The sequence below is a fragment of the Lontra canadensis genome, unplaced genomic scaffold, assembly GCF_010015895.1.
Source record: "Lontra canadensis isolate GAN:19392208 unplaced genomic scaffold, GSC_riverotter_1.0 scaffold160, whole genome shotgun sequence".
NCBI classification, from domain to species: domain Eukaryota; kingdom Metazoa; phylum Chordata; class Mammalia; order Carnivora; family Mustelidae; genus Lontra; species Lontra canadensis.
Genome location: NW_022631154.1, coordinates 2,386,541 through 2,406,689, shown reverse-complemented (window position 1 = coordinate 2,406,689; position 20,149 = coordinate 2,386,541). Strand labels below are relative to the sequence as shown.

Below are 20,149 nucleotides of genomic sequence, written 5' to 3'. Positions count from 1 at the left end.
ACGTGGGGTTGGCGTTTTCGGGAAGGTGCTGTTTGAGTCGAGGGGTGGGAGCCTGTGTCTAATTCTGCGCGGCCAGGTGGGAAGCTGAGAGCCCACGGAGGCCAGTGCCTTCGCCCAGCACCCCGCAGCGTGCCTGCTGCCTCTCGCGGACTGCCCACGTCTCCTCCCGTAGCCCTGCTCCCCATCCCCCATCACCCACTTCTGTGCCAGACGCTCTGCGCTAACTAATGATTTCACAGCCTTTTTTAAAAAATCTCCACCCAAAGCCGGTAATGAGGAGTTCCACCTCGCCCCAGCCGCCAGTTGGGGGAGGCTATAGACCAGCTCCTGAGGTCGTCAGGTGTCTGGAAGTGCCCCTCAGCCCCTCCTCCCTGGCCACCTGCCCTCTGTGGCCCCGGCTCACCACCCCTTTCTCCACATCCTTCTGGGAAGCCCTCCGTCCCACATCTTTTTATTTAGGCATTCCCTTGCTTTTCTCTCGGGCCTTCTCTTCCTTCGTGTTCACTGCCCCCCCCTTTCCTCGTGGGGGTGGGGCTCTCCGGTTCCCCATACCGGGTCACACCCCGCTGCGTGCACTGACCCCAGTTGTTTAGGACCTGAACGGCTGCTGCTCTGGGCCCTCTGGCCCGGCAGGAGCCCTGGCCTCACTGGCCTTGCCGTGGGACTCAGACTGCAGACCTGGGGCTGCCTCGGGGTTCTTCGTCCTCTGGCTAAGGCCCCTGGCACTTTTACAGCCCGTGATTATGGGGATGGTGTCCCCTGTCAGTCAAATCATTGAAGGTTCAGCCTGCTCCGGGAAGGGTCCAGCTGTTGGTAGAAACCTTCATTGGTCATCCCTGTCTCCAACCTGAGGCCTGCGTGAGGGCCCAGGAGGGCAGGCCACCTGACCGCCTGGTGTCACCAAGAACCAGAGCCTCGAGGCCCGTTCCCCACCAGCTGTCTGCACCCGAGGGCAAACAGGATCCCAGAGGACTCCTTTTCTTTTCCTTTTTTTTTTTTTTTTTAAGATTTTTTTCATTTATTTACTGAGAGAGAAAGCGAGAGAGAGCACAGGCAGGGGAAGGAGTGGAGGGAGAGGGAGGAGCAGGCTCCCCGCTGAGCAGAGAGCCCGATGCGGGGCTCGATCCCAGGACCCTGAGATCATGACCTGAGCCGAAGGCAGAGGCTTAACCCCTGGAGCCACCCAAGCACCCCAGGAGTCCTCTAAGAACTGGAAAGAGTCCCAGAGAAACTAGATTCTGCCACTTGCGTCCGAGGATTCCAGCACCTTTGATGGGATGTGTCCTTGCTCCCGGCACCCTGCCTCAGTCCCCTCTGTCTGCCGATCGGGAACAGCCTTGGGACCACATGGAATCCGGCCGTGATTCTCAGCCAGCGTGGCCGTGGCTCCGTCTCAGTGGCTTGTTTCTCTTTGGCTTCTGGTCCCTTGGACGTGTGCCAGTGGCTGCATATCAACTGGTCTGCCCAAGAGGTGGACGGAGCAGTGCTCTGTGCACAGAGTCCCGAAGCTTAGAGTGGGTGCTGTGTGTGCGTGTGTGTGTGCACGTGCCTTTCCGTGGGTGCTGTGTGTGTGTGCGCATGTCCATGGGTGGTGTGCGTGCATGTGCGTGTGTGCATGCGTCCGTGGGTGCTGTATGTACGTGTGTGCATGCACCTGTCTGGGTATGCATGCGTGCGCGTGTGTGCACCTGTCCGTGGGTGCTGTGCATGTGTGTGTACGTGTGCGTGCACCTGTCTGTGGGTGCTGTGGGTGTGCGTACACGTCCGTGCCTGTGCCGGGACACCCAGGTTGTCCAGCTGGCCTGTGGGGAGGAGATGCAGAGACGCCCCAGAGGTGTGAGACACGCGCCCTCCTTTCAAGCTGGGGCACCAGAGACATAGAAGCTGATTAAGAGTGTCAACACAAGTGTCATTTAATCCACAAATCAGGTCTTTGGAGAGAGATTCGGGGAAGTATTCATCTTTCCTGTCACGCCGGGATGGCAGGTGCAGCTCGGGATACGTGGGTGAAGTGCTTGTTTGTTCTTGCTGCGTTTGCTGCGTGGAGCCAGGGACGCGGGTGAGTTTGTGCGGGCAGGGGTGCTGCGCGCCTGGGCCCGGGGGAGATTGGCCAGGAGAGACCGCATCAAGCAAAGCTTCTAGGGACTTTACTGTCTGAAGCCGGATTCCGTGGGTGGCCTTGCCCTGCCAGTCTGCTCTGTCAGCCACGATTCTGGGGCCTCCGGACTGGCCTCGAGAGACCCCGGACAGCCTCCTGTCCCACCATAACTGCTTCAGGGTCCTTTAGGATTTTGAGGTCCGTGCTCTATTTGGGATGTCCCTGTCCCTGTCCTCTGCACTGTCCAGCACCCACTGCACTTCTGGTGGGTCCCTGTGGATGAGCCCAGGCTCTTAGCCCCACCAAAAGCCACAACATAAAGAGGGTGGGAGTGGGGACAGCAGGGACAGCATTTTGTTATTAATGGTGTGTCTGGAGCCGTCCTTGGAATGACATGGGGCAAGCCTGTCAGACCTCCCTGCCCACCAGGATTAGGAAGGGCCCTGGGGTGGGTATTTACTCAGGACCCCATCCCTCCAGGATACTGGAGTAAGAGTCAGTGGCCCGGACTCCTCTGGCCCCCGGACGCCGTGCTCCTCCATCCTGTCTGCGGCCTGCAGTGCTCCCTGCCTGAGGACACTGTCGGGACACTGTGTTCCTGTTCCCTAGCATCCCTTTTGTTGTCACATTGGGGGTCTCACCCAGGGAACTCCTTCCCAGTGTCATCTTTGTGGAAAGCGGTGGAATAAGGGAGGGCCCTCAAGAAAGCTTGCTTTCTGCAGAAGTTGCTTTCGGCTTCTGCTGCCATTCCGCTTAAGTTATACCTGTGAGGCGGCTTCTTTCCTCCCTCACCCACCCTGCCTCACTTTCTTGGAAGTGAGGGGGCTGGAAGAGAGAAGGAGCGGAGATCCCCCAACATGCCGGCCCACTGCACAGTGGCTGCCGTGGGCTTGGCCGAGGGGGTGGGAGAGGCCGAGACTGCTGAGCCCACAGTATGGGCCTAATTACTCCTCGGCCCCGAGCTTGCCTGTAATTGTGGTTTCTGGGAGCCAGCGCATGCTGGAAATCTGCTGGAGCAGCAGAGACTTGGGGTTTCTGCCTGGGATGGGCTTGGATTTTCCACTTGGAACAGTGTGCCCAGCCCCCCTTTTCAGTTGGGGGGCAGGGTGAGCCCGTAAAGCTCTGACGGGGCAGTTAGGAGAGGTGTAGGGCAGCAAGGCCTTCCTCTGGGTGCGAGATTGTGTACTCTGAAACCCCAGACGGTTCGGAAGAGCTCAGGGAGGCAGCAGGGCCTGGGAGAGGGGGTCGGCCCTGCCCTCAGGGGAGGACCCCGTCTCTGTGCCTTGGTTTCCCCTGTCCTTGAGTTGGGCATCCGTCATCATGGGTCAGGAAGTGCTAACCTCAGACGGGGCAGCAGCTCCACTGCCTTCCCCGCGGCGGTAGTAAGAGCAGAAGCTGCTCTGAGTGCTTGTCGGATGCCCAGCGCGGAAGGAACGGCACCATTAAATCTCGAGACGGTCTTGTGAAGCAGCCGTGGCCTCTGCAACAGGTGAGGGTGCCTGAGGTCCCGGGGCCCGCGTCGGCAGCAGCAGGATGTCCAACCCGGGGACCGCGAAGCCGGAGCATTTGGCCTGCAGACGCGGAGACGGCAGTCCACGTGGTGTGTGTGCGCGGCCAGGGAACGCCCAGAGCCGGCCCGGCTTCGTGGGGCTGCCGTCGAGCTTGGGGCTCGGGGCTCTAAGTTCCAGCCCTGGCACAGACCACCACCGACCCCGGGACCTTGGGGAGGCCTATGTCGTCTCCGACTGCGGTTCCTCGTCTGTGAAGTGGACGTGTGCGGAGCCGTCCTGAGGGCCCGACGAGGCGCTCCCAGCTCTGCCCCTGCCACCCAGCAGGTGCTCGGCACATGCCAGTGGAAGGGGAGATGAGCGGCCGGCTCTGCCCTCTGGGCCTCGGGATGGAGGTGGAAGGAGAGGACGGGTCTGAGCAGGGGGCACAGGTGGTGAGGCCGCAGGGGCCGGAGGGGCTCCTGGACCTGTGCTTCCTCGCCCACCGCGTGCGGGAAATTCAGCCTGGCGGCCGGCGTTTCCGCAGCCCAGCTCCCTCTGCTCTGAAGTCACGACACCAAGATCTCTGCCCCCCCCGGGGGCGTCGTGAAGAATGAGTCCCACAAACGAGGGCTTGGAGTTCTGAGTTCTGACTGTGCATGCCCCAGCCCGAGCATTTTCCTGTCTCGTGTTCAGACAGTCCGGTCCTCAGAGCAGCCCAGGAGAGGGCAAGCAGGTGGGACGGGGAGCGCTCAGGGGCCATAGGCCCGGCCCTCTCCTCCGGGGAAGCCCCGGGGCCCACACCGCTCACCAGCCGCATGTTGTGGCAAGAGATGCTCAAGACATGCGTGTCGCAACCTGGCTGGAGCCCGTTTGTGCACTGGCCACAAGCACGTCCGGGCAGTGTGTGCCCAGTGCTGGCTCAGGGGGTGCGATGTTGCCTGTGGAGGGAGACGTGATGGACCCGGGAGAGGTGACTCAGAGCAGTGAGGCACCAAGACATGCTGGCACCAGGCACAGCGGCTGGGAGCCACACAACCACAGGTCCCCGGACCAGCTGACCAGGGAGGCCGGGGAGGACGTGAGCTCCGCCGTCGGAGACGGTGCAAGAGGCACAGGGCTGCTGTTTGCGCACGGGGTTTGGGAGGAGGTGGAATGTCAAGGTTGGTCTTCCATCATTCAGCACATTTTCACGGAGATGCGTGCGTGTCTGGCCTGACGGGGAGAATCTGTGCAGCATCCCGGGTGCCGGGGACCCCCTCCCGGTCCATCCGGGTTTGTTCCTTCAAGATGTTACCCCGCAGATGGGCAGGTTCTGACTTGAAATACCGTTCTCACCCTGCTGGGGTAGGGTCCCTCGTTGTGATGTGGTTTGTGCCTGGGGGAGTGAGTGTGTGTGTCTAGGTCCTGGAAAGGAGCTGCGGGACCCTCTGGCTCACGCGGCCCCGTCACCGCGCCGCGCAGGTGTGCGCACGCGCCGCACTCGGCTGTGAATGAGCCAAGACCCGCCGCTGAGGTTCTGACCAGAGCTGCAGATCGCCAGGAGGCCGCGCCGAGACCACACGCACGGCCCAATGGTAACCTTTGAGGCGCACAGAGGGCCCTGAAATGTAGCCGCACAGAACAGATGCTTCCATCTGTTTCCCAACACGGGGCGGCCATGTCCCGTCTCCTGTCTCCCAGCTCCGGTGACTCCATCCTCCTGGCGCTCCTCCACTCGGAAGATGGGATTAGTAGGAAAGAGCTCGAGGCCACCCTTGCTGGAAGTGGTGGGAGCCCTGCTTGTCTTCCCACAACACGGCCTCCGAGTGTGTCAGACTTGGGGAGAGCCCAGGGCCAGGGCCAGTCCCACTACACCCTCTGTCCCGTCCCGCAGGCCCCGTCCCAGCAGCACCGGGGTCCCCTGGGGGTGCACAGCTCAGAGCAGTCCCAGCACTCTGGCTGGCCTTCCGTCGGCGTCCTAACCAGCTGTGTCGCGAAGCGTCCGGTGTGGAGCCCGGGCTCTTGGCTGGGGGCCCTGGTCAGGGGAGCCGAAGGAACACAAAATAGAGGACAGAAGTCCCACCTTCCAGGCAGGTGTTTTATTACTGGTTCCCTTCTAAAGTAACCTGGGGGCGAGGATGCGTCCTTACAGCACAAGTCAGAAGCCCAACGGCTGGGCGGTGCAGACAACAGGCGTGGCCACCACTGGGAGTCAGCTGAAGGAAGCTTCCGGAAGGCAGGGAGTTTCCGGGCAGTCTTGAGAAGGGTGAAAGGAGGAATTCAGAGGGCCCTCTCCACCCCCGCCCACCTTTGTTCCTCTGCTGACTTGGGGGCTCCCCAGTACCTCTGGAGGCTTCTGTGTTGTGACCCCATGTCTGCAGGTGCCTCAGCTGTCATTCTGTGGCTTAAGTTCATCTCTTTTAAAATCAGGGGCCAACTGTCCCCTCCCACCAGTATTTCCCCTCAATTTTGATACGAACTTGGAACGAAAACAAAATTTTTTTAAAGATTTTTTAGTTTGCCAGAGAGAGAGAAAGAGAGAAGGCGCACAAGCAGGGGGAGCGGCAGGCAGAGGGAGAGGGAGAAGCCCGTCCCCACCGAGCAGGGAGCCCGACGCGGGACTCGATCCCAGGACTCTGGGATCACGACCTGAGCCAAAGGCAGACGCCCAACACACTGAACTGCCCGGCCGTATCCACCGAACAAAGTAGGTTAGGAAAGTGGATTTTGAGCCGGATGACGGACTGTTTAAAGGGGTGGAGGTTTCTTGATCGGCTGTTATTCAGGACTGCTTTACGGTTCGTCCTCTCTTTGTGGGGTCGAGAGAGCACAGCTCTGTGGACACGAGTCCCCAGCGAGCCGCGCCTCACGTCCCATCCCCGCTTCCGGAGGATTCGCTTAGAACGCGTAGTCCGCGCCTCAGGAGAACCCGGGCAGAGACAGCGCGCGCCTGCAGACGGATTCGGCGTTTCCGAATAAGCACCATTGCAGGGCCCCATGCGAGGGGCAAGACCGTCTTCCCACGGTGCTGCCACGGGAGCTGGGGCCTGGAGGCGTTCGGTGGCTTGTCCCCTGTCACGCCACAGGCACTGCGCAGGCGAGGACACGTCAGGCCCCAGACCGAGGCCCTCCACCCTCAGGCCCTGGGACACGGGCTCGGCCTGTGTCTTGTGGGTTCTGAGCTCTGCTCTTCCTTGGCCCTTGTGAAAACCGGGAAACGGAGTAAAACTCTTCCTGGCCACCTTGCCGGTGTCCCCAGCACAGACGCTGACGTGCTTCTGGGTTGCTGCTGAGGACGGCGTCTGGCGGTTTCCTGCCCGTTGAATAATTGCACTTCTCCGTGGGTTCCCCGGGGTGCGCAGACCGGGGTGCCCGGGACACCCTGGGAGGGGCGGAGGGAGGGGCGCGATGAGAACGAGCCGGGGGGGGGTCCCGGCCCAGCCCTGCAGCGTCGGGGTGAAGCCACGGCGCCAGGAGGAGAAGCGCGGCTCCCGCGTCCGGCTGCACCGCTCAGTAGCTTGTGTCCTCGGAGCAGCATCCCGGCTCCTCGGACTTGGGTTTTCCTCACCCGTCGAGGGAAATAACAGTGTCTGCCCCGTCAGGTGGGCGCGAGGATCAAATGAAGGCCTGTGTCCCGACACGTGCTTATTCCTTGTAATTTTCTTCTGCTTTTCCAAGGGCGTACGACGAGACGGGGGCAGAGTTGGTCTAGAGCCACGTCTAGACGGCCTGGGCCGCCCCCTCCCTGCGGCCGTGGCGGCCTCCGTGGCTTGCGTCGCGTGTGCCAGCCGCCCCGCCTCCGACCCGCACGCCCGGCCGGGTCTGGGGAAACGCCGTGACCCACACTCCCGCCCTGGGGGGCGGCTTCGGCCCCGACATCCGCAGACGCGGAGCCGGGAACGCAGGGGTGGGCCCTGGGAGAAGAACCCGCGGCGGGGTGTCTGCCCCTGCAAAGGTCTAGGCACGGTCACACGGACCCACGAGCACCCCACGGTCGTCTCTCCTGTGCTTGGGCCGCTCGCTCCCGCTGCGGGACCGAGGGCCTCGGGGCAGGAACGGCGACCGTTTTTTGAGCTCAGCCACGTGCCAGACTTACCCCAGCTCAGCACGTACCGTGGGCCGGGTGGCTAGCGTTCCCGTTGTGGGGGTGAGGACACCGAGGGTCGTGGCCAGGGAGCCATTTTCCCTAAGCCCCACAGGTGGTCAGAGCCATGATGCCCACGAACCCCGTCCAGGTCCACACCTGCCCACCCTTCTCCTCCATACCCCCTTGACTCCCTGGGGGTGGCCCAGGCCCGGGGCTGCTTCTGAGGACCGGGTGACCAGCTCGGTGAGTCGGACGTGAGTCTGTGCCCGTGCTGGTGAGCGGGGAAGCGGCGGGTGAAGGTCCCGTGCCCGCCAGCATCCCGTTCTGTGCCAAGCGCTGGAGTGGGCCAACCCGCAGAGCCCCTCCCTCGTTCCTCGCTGGGGCCGCCGAGAGGAGCCCTTCCAGAGCTCAAGGCCAGCGGACAAGAACAGGGGAGAGAGGTCAGCACCCATGTGCCCGGTGGGGCAGAACGCAGGCCACATGTGGCGTTGGGAACGTTCTAGTAGCCACATTAACGTAGTAAGGAGGGGGCGCCCGGCTGGCTCAGTCAGGGGAGGTGCAACTCCCTCTCGGGGCTGAGATTCGAGGCCCCCATGTTGGGTGTGGAGATTACTTAATAAAAATCGGAACCGTAGGGAGGGGTAGGAGAAATGAACTTCAGCGTCACGTTTCATCCGTCTGCTCAAGGGTTGCCGTCCTGACGTGCAGCGTCGCAAGTGCTGATCCCGTCCCATTTCTCCACGGTTCGTACTAAGTCTCTGCAACCTCGTGGGTGTTTCCATGGAGTGTCTCTCACTTCCAGTCAGCACGTTGGCGGTGCCCTGCAGCGGCCCCCGTGGCTCCTGAACCCCCCGTGGACAGCAAGGGGGCAGTCGTGCTGCCCACCCCCCCGGGCCTCTCTCCCACCGGCCCTTCCCGGTTTCCCCACAGCAGCGCTCGCGCTCAGGTGCACGCCGGCTCTGTCCCACAGGCTCTCTGGGCCTCCGCCGTCAGACCTGCACTTCTCAACGCTGGCTCGGATCCCATGAGCCCCAGGAAGCCTCCAGCAGCGGCCTGGCCCCAGCCTCCCCTCGGTCGTTGCCCTGTGCCTCGGTGTTTCTGGAGCCTCCCGACTTCCCCTCATGTAATTCCCACGGCCGCTCCTGGGACAGGTGGAGCAGGCAGGTGGGCTGTCCAGGGTGCAGGCGTGATGTGTCCGATTCTGGCTCTGACCTCCCGTTGGTTGGCCGTCCGCGGCGCGCCACGTCCTGGAGCCGAGTGCTCTAGAGCAGGAGACAGCGAAGCTGGTCGGCAAACCGGGAAAGTAGATCTGAACCGACCCCAGAAAGCACCAAGTGACCGGTCAGCTCTGAGTGGCGCTGCGGGGGAGACTTCGGGGGAGAAACGTGATGGGGGTTGCGCTGCAGGGAGGAAGGGTGTGGGTTGCCCGCGGGGGGACCTATAGACTGTGCTGGCATTTAGATGGTGGGAAAGCCCTCCTGGGTGACATTTTGATTTATCTTTTTACGAGATCATGGATCGTAGACAATGGGTGGATTCTGGGGAGGGGACACTGCACAGCCGGGAGGGGCAGGAGGGGCAGAGGCAGGTGGGTCCAGACCTAGAGGAGGGAACTAGCCATAGGACTTGGAGGTGACTCGGTTTGCAGGGCTGTCAGAGATGACTGTCGGGCCCCAGCGTTCCCCTTGGGAGGACACATTTGCTCAGGAGCTAGGCTGGGCTCGGGCTGGGCTGGGAGCTGGATTTCCGTTCAGACAGGTTGGCTCCGAGGTCTCGCTGACCGTGCTTCCGCGCTCCCGGTTGCCCTTGGAGGAAAGTCGTATTTTCCACATTTGTCATTGAGAAACTGGGGCTTCTCGGTGGGGTGACAGCCAGGAGAAGGCTGGGCTTGAGCCCGTATGTCACTCTGCCCGCAAGTGTGCTTTCCGAACAGTCCTGCGGGGGCCACGTGTAAAACACTGGTGTGGAAGCTCAGCCTCCCCGCACACGTGGCTGTGAGCCAGGGAGACATGGCCCTCCGAGAGCTGCGTGGGAGCAGGGGGGACTGGGCACGCCGGGCTCACCCTCACTGCTCCCTCCCTCGTCCACTCACCAGTCTGGCCCTCGCCGCTAGCACGCTGTCGGCCATCCGGTGTGGACCTCGAGAGCGTTTGCACCGTCAGGGAAGCTGTCGGACAAGGCCCCTGTGACCCTCACACCGGCTCCCCAAGGAGGGGCATGCAAGGCCCTTCAGCAGACGTGCGGCATGGGCACCCTGTGTGACCTTGACCTAGAGGGCCACCCAGACACGGAATCCTGGGGCCGTGAGGGCCCTGAGAGGCTGCTTCGAGCTCCTCCACCCTGGAAGATAAGGAAAACCAGTCCAGTAAGACCAGGGCAGGGTTCAGCGAGTGTGGACTTATCTGGGACGGAGGTCCTGGTAGCTCTTTCCTGGTTTACGGCTGCTCATGGCTTTGGGGAGGGGCCTGGGAATGTGACTTCCCCAGACGTGGGAGACCTCGGTCAGCTCACGTGTGGTGTGTGATTTCTTCTCTGTATTTATCGTGTTATCTTTCCAGACACATAGGACGTGTGTGTGCTACGTCTGCATCCCGTGAGCTGGTGTGTGTGTATGTCCTATGTGTATCACGTGTGAGGTGTGTGTTGTCCCGTGTGCGTGTGTGAGGGAGAGGAGGAAAGGTCCAGTAAACACAGTTAAGCTCTTCCTAGGGCCACAGGTCAGATAACTCTTGCTTTAGGGGCCCAGACCGCGAAGTCGGGTGTGTCCTAACTCCATTTCGCCCCGTGTTTGCTGCGTGTCAGCCCCTGCCTGGAAGGTGGGAAACACCTAGTAACCGGCCACGGAACAGGGACCTGCTAGGCTGTTTGTCTGGCCCACGTGGCCGGTGGGGTGGAGTGAGGATGGGGAGGGCAGCTGACAGTCGCTGAGCAAGACCAGGGGCACAGTGGTGTCGGAACTCCCCCCGTTTCCCAGACACCAGACACCTGTGTCTTGTGAATGTGAAATTGCCCGATCTTCAATTTTTAACTAATTTTTAAAAATACACACACACCCACCACCCATAGGCCAACAGAAGGGACCTGTGGGCAGTTTCGACTTTGCTCTCTGGAAGGTCGCCAGACGTCTCCGCACTTTCTCACGTGTCTTACAGGCTCCCATGAGGGGGAGGAGGGGCTTTTGGGCGTGTATCTGTGGCGTGGCTCTCCCCTGTGCCTGGTGCTGCTGGAGGGCTCCCGGAAAGTACACACTGCGACCTTTGCCCTCTAGCCGGTGCCAGGGAGCAGGGGGGCGGTGGGGATGGGGAACGCCAGCGTAGCTGTGGGCCCAGCGGAAGGAAAGGAAATGGCAGATTTCTGCGGACTGACATGGAGTCACTTCGAGGATTGGTTAAATGGGAAAGACGAAGTGTGAGTCTGTGAGGTACTGCTGTCGTGTAAGCAGAGGGGGAGAACGAGAACATTCCGGCGTGTTTGCTTAGCTTCCCAGGAGCAAGCCCAGATGGGAAGCCGAAGACAAATGAAAACGTGTCTTTAGGGGGCACCTGGGTGGCTCAGTGGGTTAAACCTTTGCATTCGGCTCAGGTCATGGTCTCAGGGTCCTGGGATCGAGCCCTGCATCGGGCTCTCTGCTCGGGGGAGCCTGGTTCCCCCTCCCTCTGCCTGCCTCTCTGCCTACTTGTGATCTCTCTCTGTCAAATAAATAAAAATCTTAAAAAAAAAAAAAGTGTCTTTGGAGGAGGGGGAGGAACAGACTAGGGACAGTTCTGAATGTACTTTATTTTTTTAAGATTTTATTTACATCTGGGATTTCTGTGTGAACGCACCCATTCTGCACAAATATCCGCGTCTGCGGATGTCGGGGCCGAAGCCGCCCCCCAGGGTGGGAGTGCGGGTCGCGGTGTTTCCCCAGACCCGGCCGGGCGTGCGGGTCGGAGGCGGGGCGGCCGGCACACGCGACGCAAGCCACGGACACAGCTCCTGACACTGGAGCGAGAGCTCCGCCAGCCAAATGCGGCACTTCCGACAGTTTTTTTAAAAAGTGGTGAGGTGGGGCGCCTGGGTGGCTCCGTCAGTGGACTGTCTACCTTCGGCTCAGGTCGTGATCCCAGAGTCGTGGCATCACGTCCCACGTCCGGCTCCCGCTCAGCGGGGAGTCTGCTTCTCCCTCTGCTCAGTGTCTCTCTCTCTCTCTCTCTCTCTCTCTCTCTCTCGTGCGCGCTGTCTCTCTGATAAATAAAATCCTTGTTTAAACCAAGTGACGGCGACTCGCGCCTGGCCTGTTCAGTGGAATGAGCCGCTCTTCATCTCGCAATCCTGAGTTCAAGCCCCATATTGGCTGTGGAGTTGTTGTTTTTTAATGAACAAAACAAACACATTAAAAAAGAAAAGTCATGATGATGATGGACTATAGCGCATCGCATCGGAGAAAACATTCACGCCTTCACAGCACCATTCCAGGGGAGGGTGAAGACGGTGTTCTCTACACGGCACCGCAAGCCGGTCAACCTGGGAGGAAAGACGGAGTCGGCAGACGGCCTGTCCGCAGCCCTCAGCGCATCGAGCGGGTCAGGCACGGACGTCCGTGGACGGGGCAGCAGCTGGGCGTGGGGCCCCCGCAGAACAGTGCGCCTCCGGCTCAAACATCAGCCCAGGTGGGCTGCTCACTCGGACGGGAGATCTGCTTGTACCGCTGCCCCCTCCCAGGAGTGACGGAGCCGAGAGGAACCAGAGACGAGCATCGCTTACGTGATGCTCTTTCAGAAGGCTTGATGTGAATCCATGGTGTGGAGACAAGTCCTTTGCTGGCCGTGCACGAGGACGACCAGCGTGGGCAGGGTTCTGGATCAAACGACCACCACGGAGAACGAGTAAACACGATCCGCGCTCCACGCCAGGACCGTGGCCGAGGCCGTTGGAGCCCAGTGACCTAGAGGAGCGATGGACAGTGGGGGTGGAGCGGGGACACGTCTGAGGTCACCTTACTGGGTCAGAGGGGAACTCTTGGCTGTCCTGACATCGCTGTGGTTGTGTAGAAGCCCGGAGGGCCTGGGGCATCGATGCCGATGTACTTAGGGATGAAGTACCGTGCGGTCTTCTGGCTTTGAAAGGGAAAAAATAGTAACAACAGAAGAACAAAGCAAGTGCGAAAAGTTAACGGGTGAATCTAGCGTCAGGCTCCGTGTGCGTTCACCGTGCTACTCCCGCAGCGTTAACGTGGGTTTGAAATTTCTCAGCATAAAATCTTGGGGTAGAGGAAGTGCGGGCTGCCGCGGCCCGGGGAGCGTGGTGGGGCCGTCTCCCACAGCCGCAGAGTGAGCATGGGGTCCCGTGGTGGCAGGGACCACGGAGCCAGCACGGTGTTGGAGCCGCCTGGAGAGAGGCCTCGGCACTCAGTGCTGGGGGGACGGCGTGCACACCAGGGCACTGGGGAGTGACGCGGCAATGACCAGCTAGTCCCGATGAGGGACCCAGAGAAGGCCATGCTGGGAGGGCCAGTCCGCGGTAGGGGAGCCGACACGGGGCTCCTGCGGTCGTCCAGGCGAGCGGCTGGAAGCCACGGTCAGCTCTGGTGGCACAAGGCAAGGGGCTTGGCCACATCTGTCGGGGGCTCCAGGGCGCGGGGCTCACTGAGCAGCCAGGCCGGCCAGCAGCTGTCTTGGGGCAGCCATTCAGCAAGCCCCCAATTCGTGGGGACAGTCCGCACTCTCCCGGGCCTTCCCCACACCCGTCGGGTGTCAGTCCTTTGGAGTCCCGTCTCTGCTGCCCCATTTCCGTGGGCGTGTCAGGAAGGGGGGGCCCCGCGTGGAAGTCCTCTTCTTCTCTGATGGCCTCTTTCATGCCAAACTGCCCTCCTGCCTCTGCTCCATCCTCCCTTGCCTCAGCCTTTAACCTCCCCACAGTCGGCCTCAGAGCCTCTGCTTAGGCTCCACGCCCAGGGACCCAGCAGCCCAAGGGTCGTTTGCATCCAGCCGTGCTTGCTGCTGCTGGCGAGTCTCCCTCCTCTGGTTCTGGGGTGGGTTTTCCTCCGTGAAGCTCTCAAGGAGAAGAAAATGTCCGCCTCTGTTGCTGGAAGGATTCTCGATGCTGCAGACGCCCTCCATGGCCTGGGGGGCCTTCCATCATGCGCCACGGCGCTCGGCCCAGGTCGGGGGCAGAGCAGCGCAGGCTGAGAGTCCCCGTCTCTTCCGGGCTTTGGGACAGGTGTGTTCCCAGGGCCGCAGAGTCCATCAGAGGCCACGAGGGGGCCTGACCTGCCCCAGGACGAAATGGGCCTTCTCCTGAGCTGGCGAGGAGGGGTTCACACCTGTGTGGGGTCACCCAGTGGTGGGGGGCATGGATCCAACCCAAGACAGCACAGGAGCGGCTGGGGTAAGAGACTTTCCACCGAGATCCATTCTGAGAACCCTCTCAGCGGGGCCGGGACAGAGCGCTTACCCCGTGTCTGCGGAAGCTCTGCGGTGCCCTCCTCCACTCGCCGCAGTGACCATGTCCCAGGTTTGCACCCCTGTGCCTCACGCCGTGTCTGGAGCGGCGCCGTCTGGCAGAACATTCTATGGTGCCGTGCGTGGTCCTGGAGTGTGGTCGCCACGAGCCACACGTAGCTGTGGAGACCTTGAAATGTGGCTCGTGCAGCTTTGAAACTGAGTCTTAAATTTTATTTCAAGTGTAAATTTGCGTAGCTCCTTGTGGCTGGTGGCTGTTAAGACAGCACGGGTCTGGGTGCTGGGACGCCATTTAGTTTCACGGCGCCGTGAGTGACACGCGGGCTGCGGCGCAATGACGGCAGGACGCATGTCACGCCGAACGGTCACGGGGGTGAGTGCCGCTCCCTCCCGCACCTTCTAGAACACTGGATGCTGAACTCAGCGGAGGGCCCGCCGTGGGTGGAGGGGTCAGGTGGGCGGGACCCATGGAGTCAGGTCCTTGGAATACAGCTGGAGTTGGAGCTGCTGGCCGTGCACCCTCTTGTCTGGCGTCCGGATGCTGTACCGGGCTGTGGAGTGGGAAGGACATCGGGGAGCAGGCCCAGCACGGGCAGAGGCAGGAGCCAGAAACCAGAGCAGGTGACCGGACCGTAGACCCAACAGTGAGAAGAAGCGCCGCCCTGGGCCCGCAACTGCCCCAGGCCACCCAGCAGTCGAGGGAGGGGGCAGCCCCACTGTGCACATGCTGGTGCGGCGCGGGGGTCCAGGGCCGTGTGGGGGCCGGCAGGACTCCCTGCTCCACGCTGCGGCCCAGCTTTCCTGTGGACCCTAGGAAGCTCTGCGAGTCCTGAGCAGCGAGAGGACGCAGGCGGGTTTGCATTTCCTCAAAGTGACTCTGCTGCTCTGTGGCCGGTTTCCATCCCCAGGCCCTTCTGGGCTCACTTGCGGCTTTTTCTGAACGAGCCGCTCCAGTGTCTGGTCTGGTTCTTTGTTTCTCTTCCTCCTTTCCTGCGTCGCTCTCTCCTGGGCCCCGCGCTCTCCTCTTCCCTGGTGTCCTTCTCTCTCTGATCCAAAGACCAGCCAGTAGAAAGCATCTCACCGTCCGGGTAAGAGGGGCAGCAGAGTGAGGGGAACTTCTCTTTGAAGCGTCAGAGGGATCTTCACTCTGGGGTGTGTGTGTTACCCGAAGCGACCTTCACGGGACTGACTGTGGTGGGTGCATTCAAGCCTGCAGCTCCCGCCCTGTGCCCCGGACACGCAGCCTCTGGCCTTGGGCGGCCTGGGTGGGGGTTTCTCTCGGGTCCTCCCAGAGGTGCTTCCAACATTGTGTACACACGCGAACGAGTCTGTAAACACAGAAGCACATGGTTCCCTTCCCGCTCTTGTGCCCACCTGCTCTGTGCGCACGGTTCTGCTCCCTGCTCCCTTCACCCCACCAGACATCCCGGAGGCCACTGGGTTCACTTGGTCGCCCCCCACACACGGCTGAGCGACCCCCCAGTCACACCGCAGTGTTCTGGCCCTGCCACCTGCAGAAGCCTTCCCACGAGTCCGTACTTTGCCTCTGCCCACGGTGCCTTTCTGGTCACTTGCTGGAGGTGCACCTGAGGATCCCCGTCGGAGGGGCGGCAGGTGCACTCTTCCGGGAGGGAGAGGCATGGCAGTGCCTGAGTTCACCGCACCGCACAGGGGACCCGTTCAACACAAGCTCGGGGGTAAATCTGGTTCGGTAACCTTGAGGTTTTAGGGTCTTTACAGTTGCTGAGCGAGGTACCCCAGGCTGGCTGCCGGCGGGGTGTGTGTGGGTTGGAATATGGCCACGGACAGGCCAGGCTCCCGTAGCCCACAGGATAGGCGCGTGTTCAGAGGCTCGGGCCATCGCTGGGCCCCTCCTTTCTAGAGAGGCGTGTGCTGGTTCCCCAACAGCTTAGTATCAGATGCCCAGTGAGCCTCCTGGAGATGCCGGTTTGGTGGGGGTGGGGGGCAAGATGAAACGCAAGTCGGGGAGGCCGTCCGCCGTACCCACTGCCGTCCTCTGCTGGGTGCATGTGGGTCTCCGTGTGGCTCTGACACTCCATGGTCTCGCTCTCTAGTCTCCCTTTCCTTTGCAAATCACCGCCTAAAACTAACAAGCATTTTATTTTTTCCTGTCTTTTTCTTGCACCCATTTTTCTGCTGCTTCCTCCTGTCCCATCAGCCCCACTGCAGCCTGGTAAGACCCAACAAGCGTGCGTCTGTGCACATCCCATCCTCGCGCGGCTCCGTCTCCCGACCCCGGGGAGGGCTCTCGCCCTTCACGCTTCGCTGGGTGTCAGACCATGCCTGCCCTGCCAGCCCAGGCTTCCAAATAGGTGGTGTTGCCAGTGGTGTAGACCTGGTTCATCTCCCACCAGGTTTAGCGGGTTCTGGGGTGAGAGGGTTGGCCTCTCTTTACCCAAGACTCGGGGCCCCTTTTACCAGAACCTAACGCTGGTCCCTCCCTGCGCAGCTCACCAGTGTGCTTTCCTTACCCGCCAGGTTAAGCAGCCTGTCTCTGGGAGACCCGGCGCCTGAACGCAGGTCCCCTTCCCACCTCCGCCAGCCGTTGGACACCTCTGAGACAGCAGGTGAGCTTGGGCGCTGACACCGACGCCGACACGAGCGCCGCCACCGGCAGATCTGAGCTCACAACGTGTGTGAGGTGTGACGTTACACGTTTTATATATAAACTGCCTCAGTCGTCCTCCTGTCGACTCTGGAAAGTAGATGTTACCGTGCTTTACAGCTGAGGAAGCGGAGGCACAGAGGGCTCAGAAACTGGCCCCGCACACGAGCTCAGAGGGGACGGAGGCAGGTATGAAGCCCGTTGGGTTCGCACTCTAGAGCTCACGCTCCGTCCATCTCAGGAGAAGGTCACACATCGGCAGGCGCGTGTGAGTCCAGTCACACCCACAGGGACGTGGCCGGCCGGCGGTCCCAGCTTTCTTATCCTGCACGTTCTGTGCACGGACATACATGTGAAAAGAAGGGGTTTTCTCTTTCCACGCACCCTTCCCTGGATTTGGCAGGGTCCCCCCCCCGGGTCATCCCCGTCTGCGAGCTGGTGTAGCACGCCACGCCCATGGGGCTTCATTGGATGGAAAACCCCAGCCTCCCTTGGGCCTGTCACAGGGCTGCTTTTCTGTCATGTCCGTCCTCAGCCAGACCCAGAGAGTCAGCCCAGTGCGCAGAGGAGGGTCGCTCCTCGGGTGTAACGCAGAGTCGGGGACAGGGTGCTATCACTCGCCGAGTGTAGTGTTTGGACAGGAGGAGTCTGGGGAGTCCGTTAGTCTGGGAAGGCTTTCTGGAGGAGGCAGCGCTGCGGCCTTCCCGGGCTTGTCTTGATTGTGCGCACCAGCCTTCCAGCGGCTGTGCCTCCGTAACCCCTTGTCCTCTGTCATCTCTTGTCAGGTCTTGTCCAGCGCTGCGTCATCATCCAGAAGGACCAGCATGGCTTCGGCTTCACAGTCAGCGGGGACCGTATTGTCCTGGTGCAGTCCGTGCGGCCTGGTGAGTGCTGCCTCCCCGGCCTGCCCGCGTGCGACAGCCGCATGTGCCACAGCCACCGGAGCCAGGCAGCACGTGCTTTCTGCACGGCGTGGCGAGTTCTGGGCGTGAATGCCTACCTCCAGACCTGGTCCCCGGGGGCGCCTGGGGGCGTCATCAGAGCCCCGCGCACCTCCACGGGATTTCTGGGGTCGCGCTGCGTGCTCGCGTCGTGCTGGGAAGGGTGGGAACAGCCGGCGACCCTCGGGATGGCAGGGCCCGCGCTGGGTCAGGGGATGCTGCGGCACCTCACAGTGCAGGATGGGACGTGCCGGTCCCTGTGGTCACCCGCGTTGGCGGGTGCAGCGACCTTAAACGTGACTGCAGGAGGAATGACGAGTGTGGGACAGCAGGGAAGGGCGGTGTTGGGAGATCTGTGTGCAGGCCGTTTGTGCCCGAAGGCTTCCTGGAAGAGGGGGTTTGGGGACTCGTCTGGGAGGCAGGAATGAGAGCTTGCTGCTGGGATAGGGATCGGGTGGGAAGGGAGCGGAGTGGGACGGCCCGCGCACAGGTCAGTCCGGCCACTGCGCACCTGGGGAAGAGCCACCAGCGGCAGGACCGAGCTGGCCGGTGACCGCGGCTGACACCGACCCGCAGGAAGGAGCACGGAAGCCTGTGAGGCCCGTGTCCTGGACAGAGCGACCGGCACTGCGGCAGACGGGCCGGGCCACTGAGGTGGAGAGCGTACGGGCTCCAGAGTACAGCCCCCGGCAGAGGCGAGGCGGGCTCGCTCCCCGTCGGACGGCCGCAGTAGAGCAGATGGCACCGTCCAGCGTGTCACACGCGTGACTCGGGTTCCCAGCAGGTGAAGCACGTGTACGCTACCCTGTGCTTGGCCGTGAGTGGTCGCGCTAGGTGCAGAAGCATGATGTTCACGTCTTCACGAAAAGCACCTTCTCGCTCGTCCGCCAGGCGTAAGCTCTATGCTGGCGGCCGCTGAAGGCCATGGGGCCGTGGCCGTTTCCTAGAGTCACACAGTGAAGTTTGTGGCTTCAACAGACGCCCCCGCTTCCGTGAGCGATGTCCCTGCGGCCCAGTGCCCTGTGCTGCAGCTCGATAGCACCGCAGACCCGGGAGTCCTTCCCTGAACTGGGGACACTCCTGTCCCGCCTGCCGCGGCGCGCTCTACTGGGTTAACCGAGACCCTCAGTGGTCACAGCGGCCCGCACAGCACCCTCCGGGAAGAGCTCGGAGCCTCTGTGAGGAGAGCTCCTCACGCGTTCTGACCTCACAGACCACAGCCCTTCCGGCTTCACACCCCTGCCCCGGGTCCAGTTCTGGTTCTGCTGCTGTTTGCACGTCTGCGGACACATCTCCAGCAGAGTTCGGAGTCCCTCACGGTCCTCCATGAGGACTGCGATCGGTCCCCAAACCCTGCAGAACATTGGTATCGGACGTCTTCCCACGAACCGTTGATGTTCTCAGTGACATCGAGAATGACGAATTCTTTCCACAAGGTTTCCTGGTGACTTTGCCCAGATCCTCAGCAGAATCATCTGTGGCAGCCACAGCCTCACAAAATGTATTTGTCAAATAATAAGACTTGAAAGTCGGGGCGCCTGGGGGACTCAGTCGGTGAAGCGTCTGCCTTCAGCTCAAGGCGTGAGCCCAGAGTCCTGGGATCGAGTCCCACATCGGGCTCCCTGCTCATCGGCAAGTCTGCTTGTCCCTCTGCCTGCTGGTTCCCCTGCTCGTGCTTTCTCTCTGACAAAAAAAATAAAGTCTTTAAAAAAACAAAAAAAAGACTTGAAAAGCGAAACCACTTGTTGATCCCATGAGCTGCAGAGCAGGCGTCGTATCGGCGGCCACGAAGCCAACACCCCTACCTCATCCATCTCCGTCAGAGCTCAGGGGTGGCCACGTGCCCAGCGTGGGGCTGGAACTCCCGACACTGAGATCAGGAGTCGCATGCTGTACCAACCGCACAGCCAGGGTCCTCTGTCAGGGGCGTTTTGAAAGGGATCTGTGTTCCCAGCAGGTCTCGGGGTGGAGCTCAGACATTCCGTCAACCCTGCCGGGGACAGGCGTGTGGCCCTCCGGGCTCTGCCGGGCCGTTTCTCGAGCCCCTGTGGTGTGGAGTCTGTGTCACCCTGCAGGGCCCTGGGATTCCCGGAGCGGCCCCTGAGCGCCGGCTTCCACTCACCGCCCCTAACGACACAGGGACCCTGTCCCCTGGAGCCCGCAGCCAGGCCCTGCCCTCTCCTCTCCAGCTGCGGGAGTCCTGGCTGCGCCCCCTTCCCGGGGAAGGCTGCTTCGTCCCCACGGAAAACCAGCTGGTCAGTGTGGCACCTTCAGGGACTCTCTGAGCTACGCCTTCTGGAGCACCTGCTGCTTCACCGGCCACTTCTGGGTCACGGACACGGCTTCTTTCCCGACAGCCCCCTAAACCCACTGCTTCCTGCTCCAGACCAGACTTCATCCGAAGGGGACACGGTGGCCACCAGGACGCTCGGCCCGGGCCCCTCCGACTCAGGACTGGACTTCGACCAAAAGGGACGCGGTGACC

General features: G+C 61.7%; 1 protein-coding gene across 7 annotated transcripts in view; it reads left to right on the top strand.

Moving 5' to 3' along the window:
• ARHGEF11 (Rho guanine nucleotide exchange factor 11) overlaps positions 1-20,149 on the top strand; it is a 76,786-nt gene that overhangs the window by 21,449 nt on the left and 35,188 nt on the right. For 5 of the 7 annotated variants that reach the window (XM_032844972.1, XM_032844968.1, XM_032844975.1 and 2 more), the window contains exons 2-4: positions 16,277-16,291; positions 16,597-16,685; positions 17,509-17,607. In XM_032844972.1, coding sequence (XP_032700863.1) covers positions 16,277-16,291; positions 16,597-16,685; positions 17,509-17,607 — 203 coding nt within the window. The remainder of the gene's footprint in view (positions 1-16,276; positions 16,292-16,596; positions 16,686-17,508; positions 17,608-20,149) is intronic. The other 2 variants (XM_032844971.1, XM_032844970.1) reach the window with 1 other exon arrangement.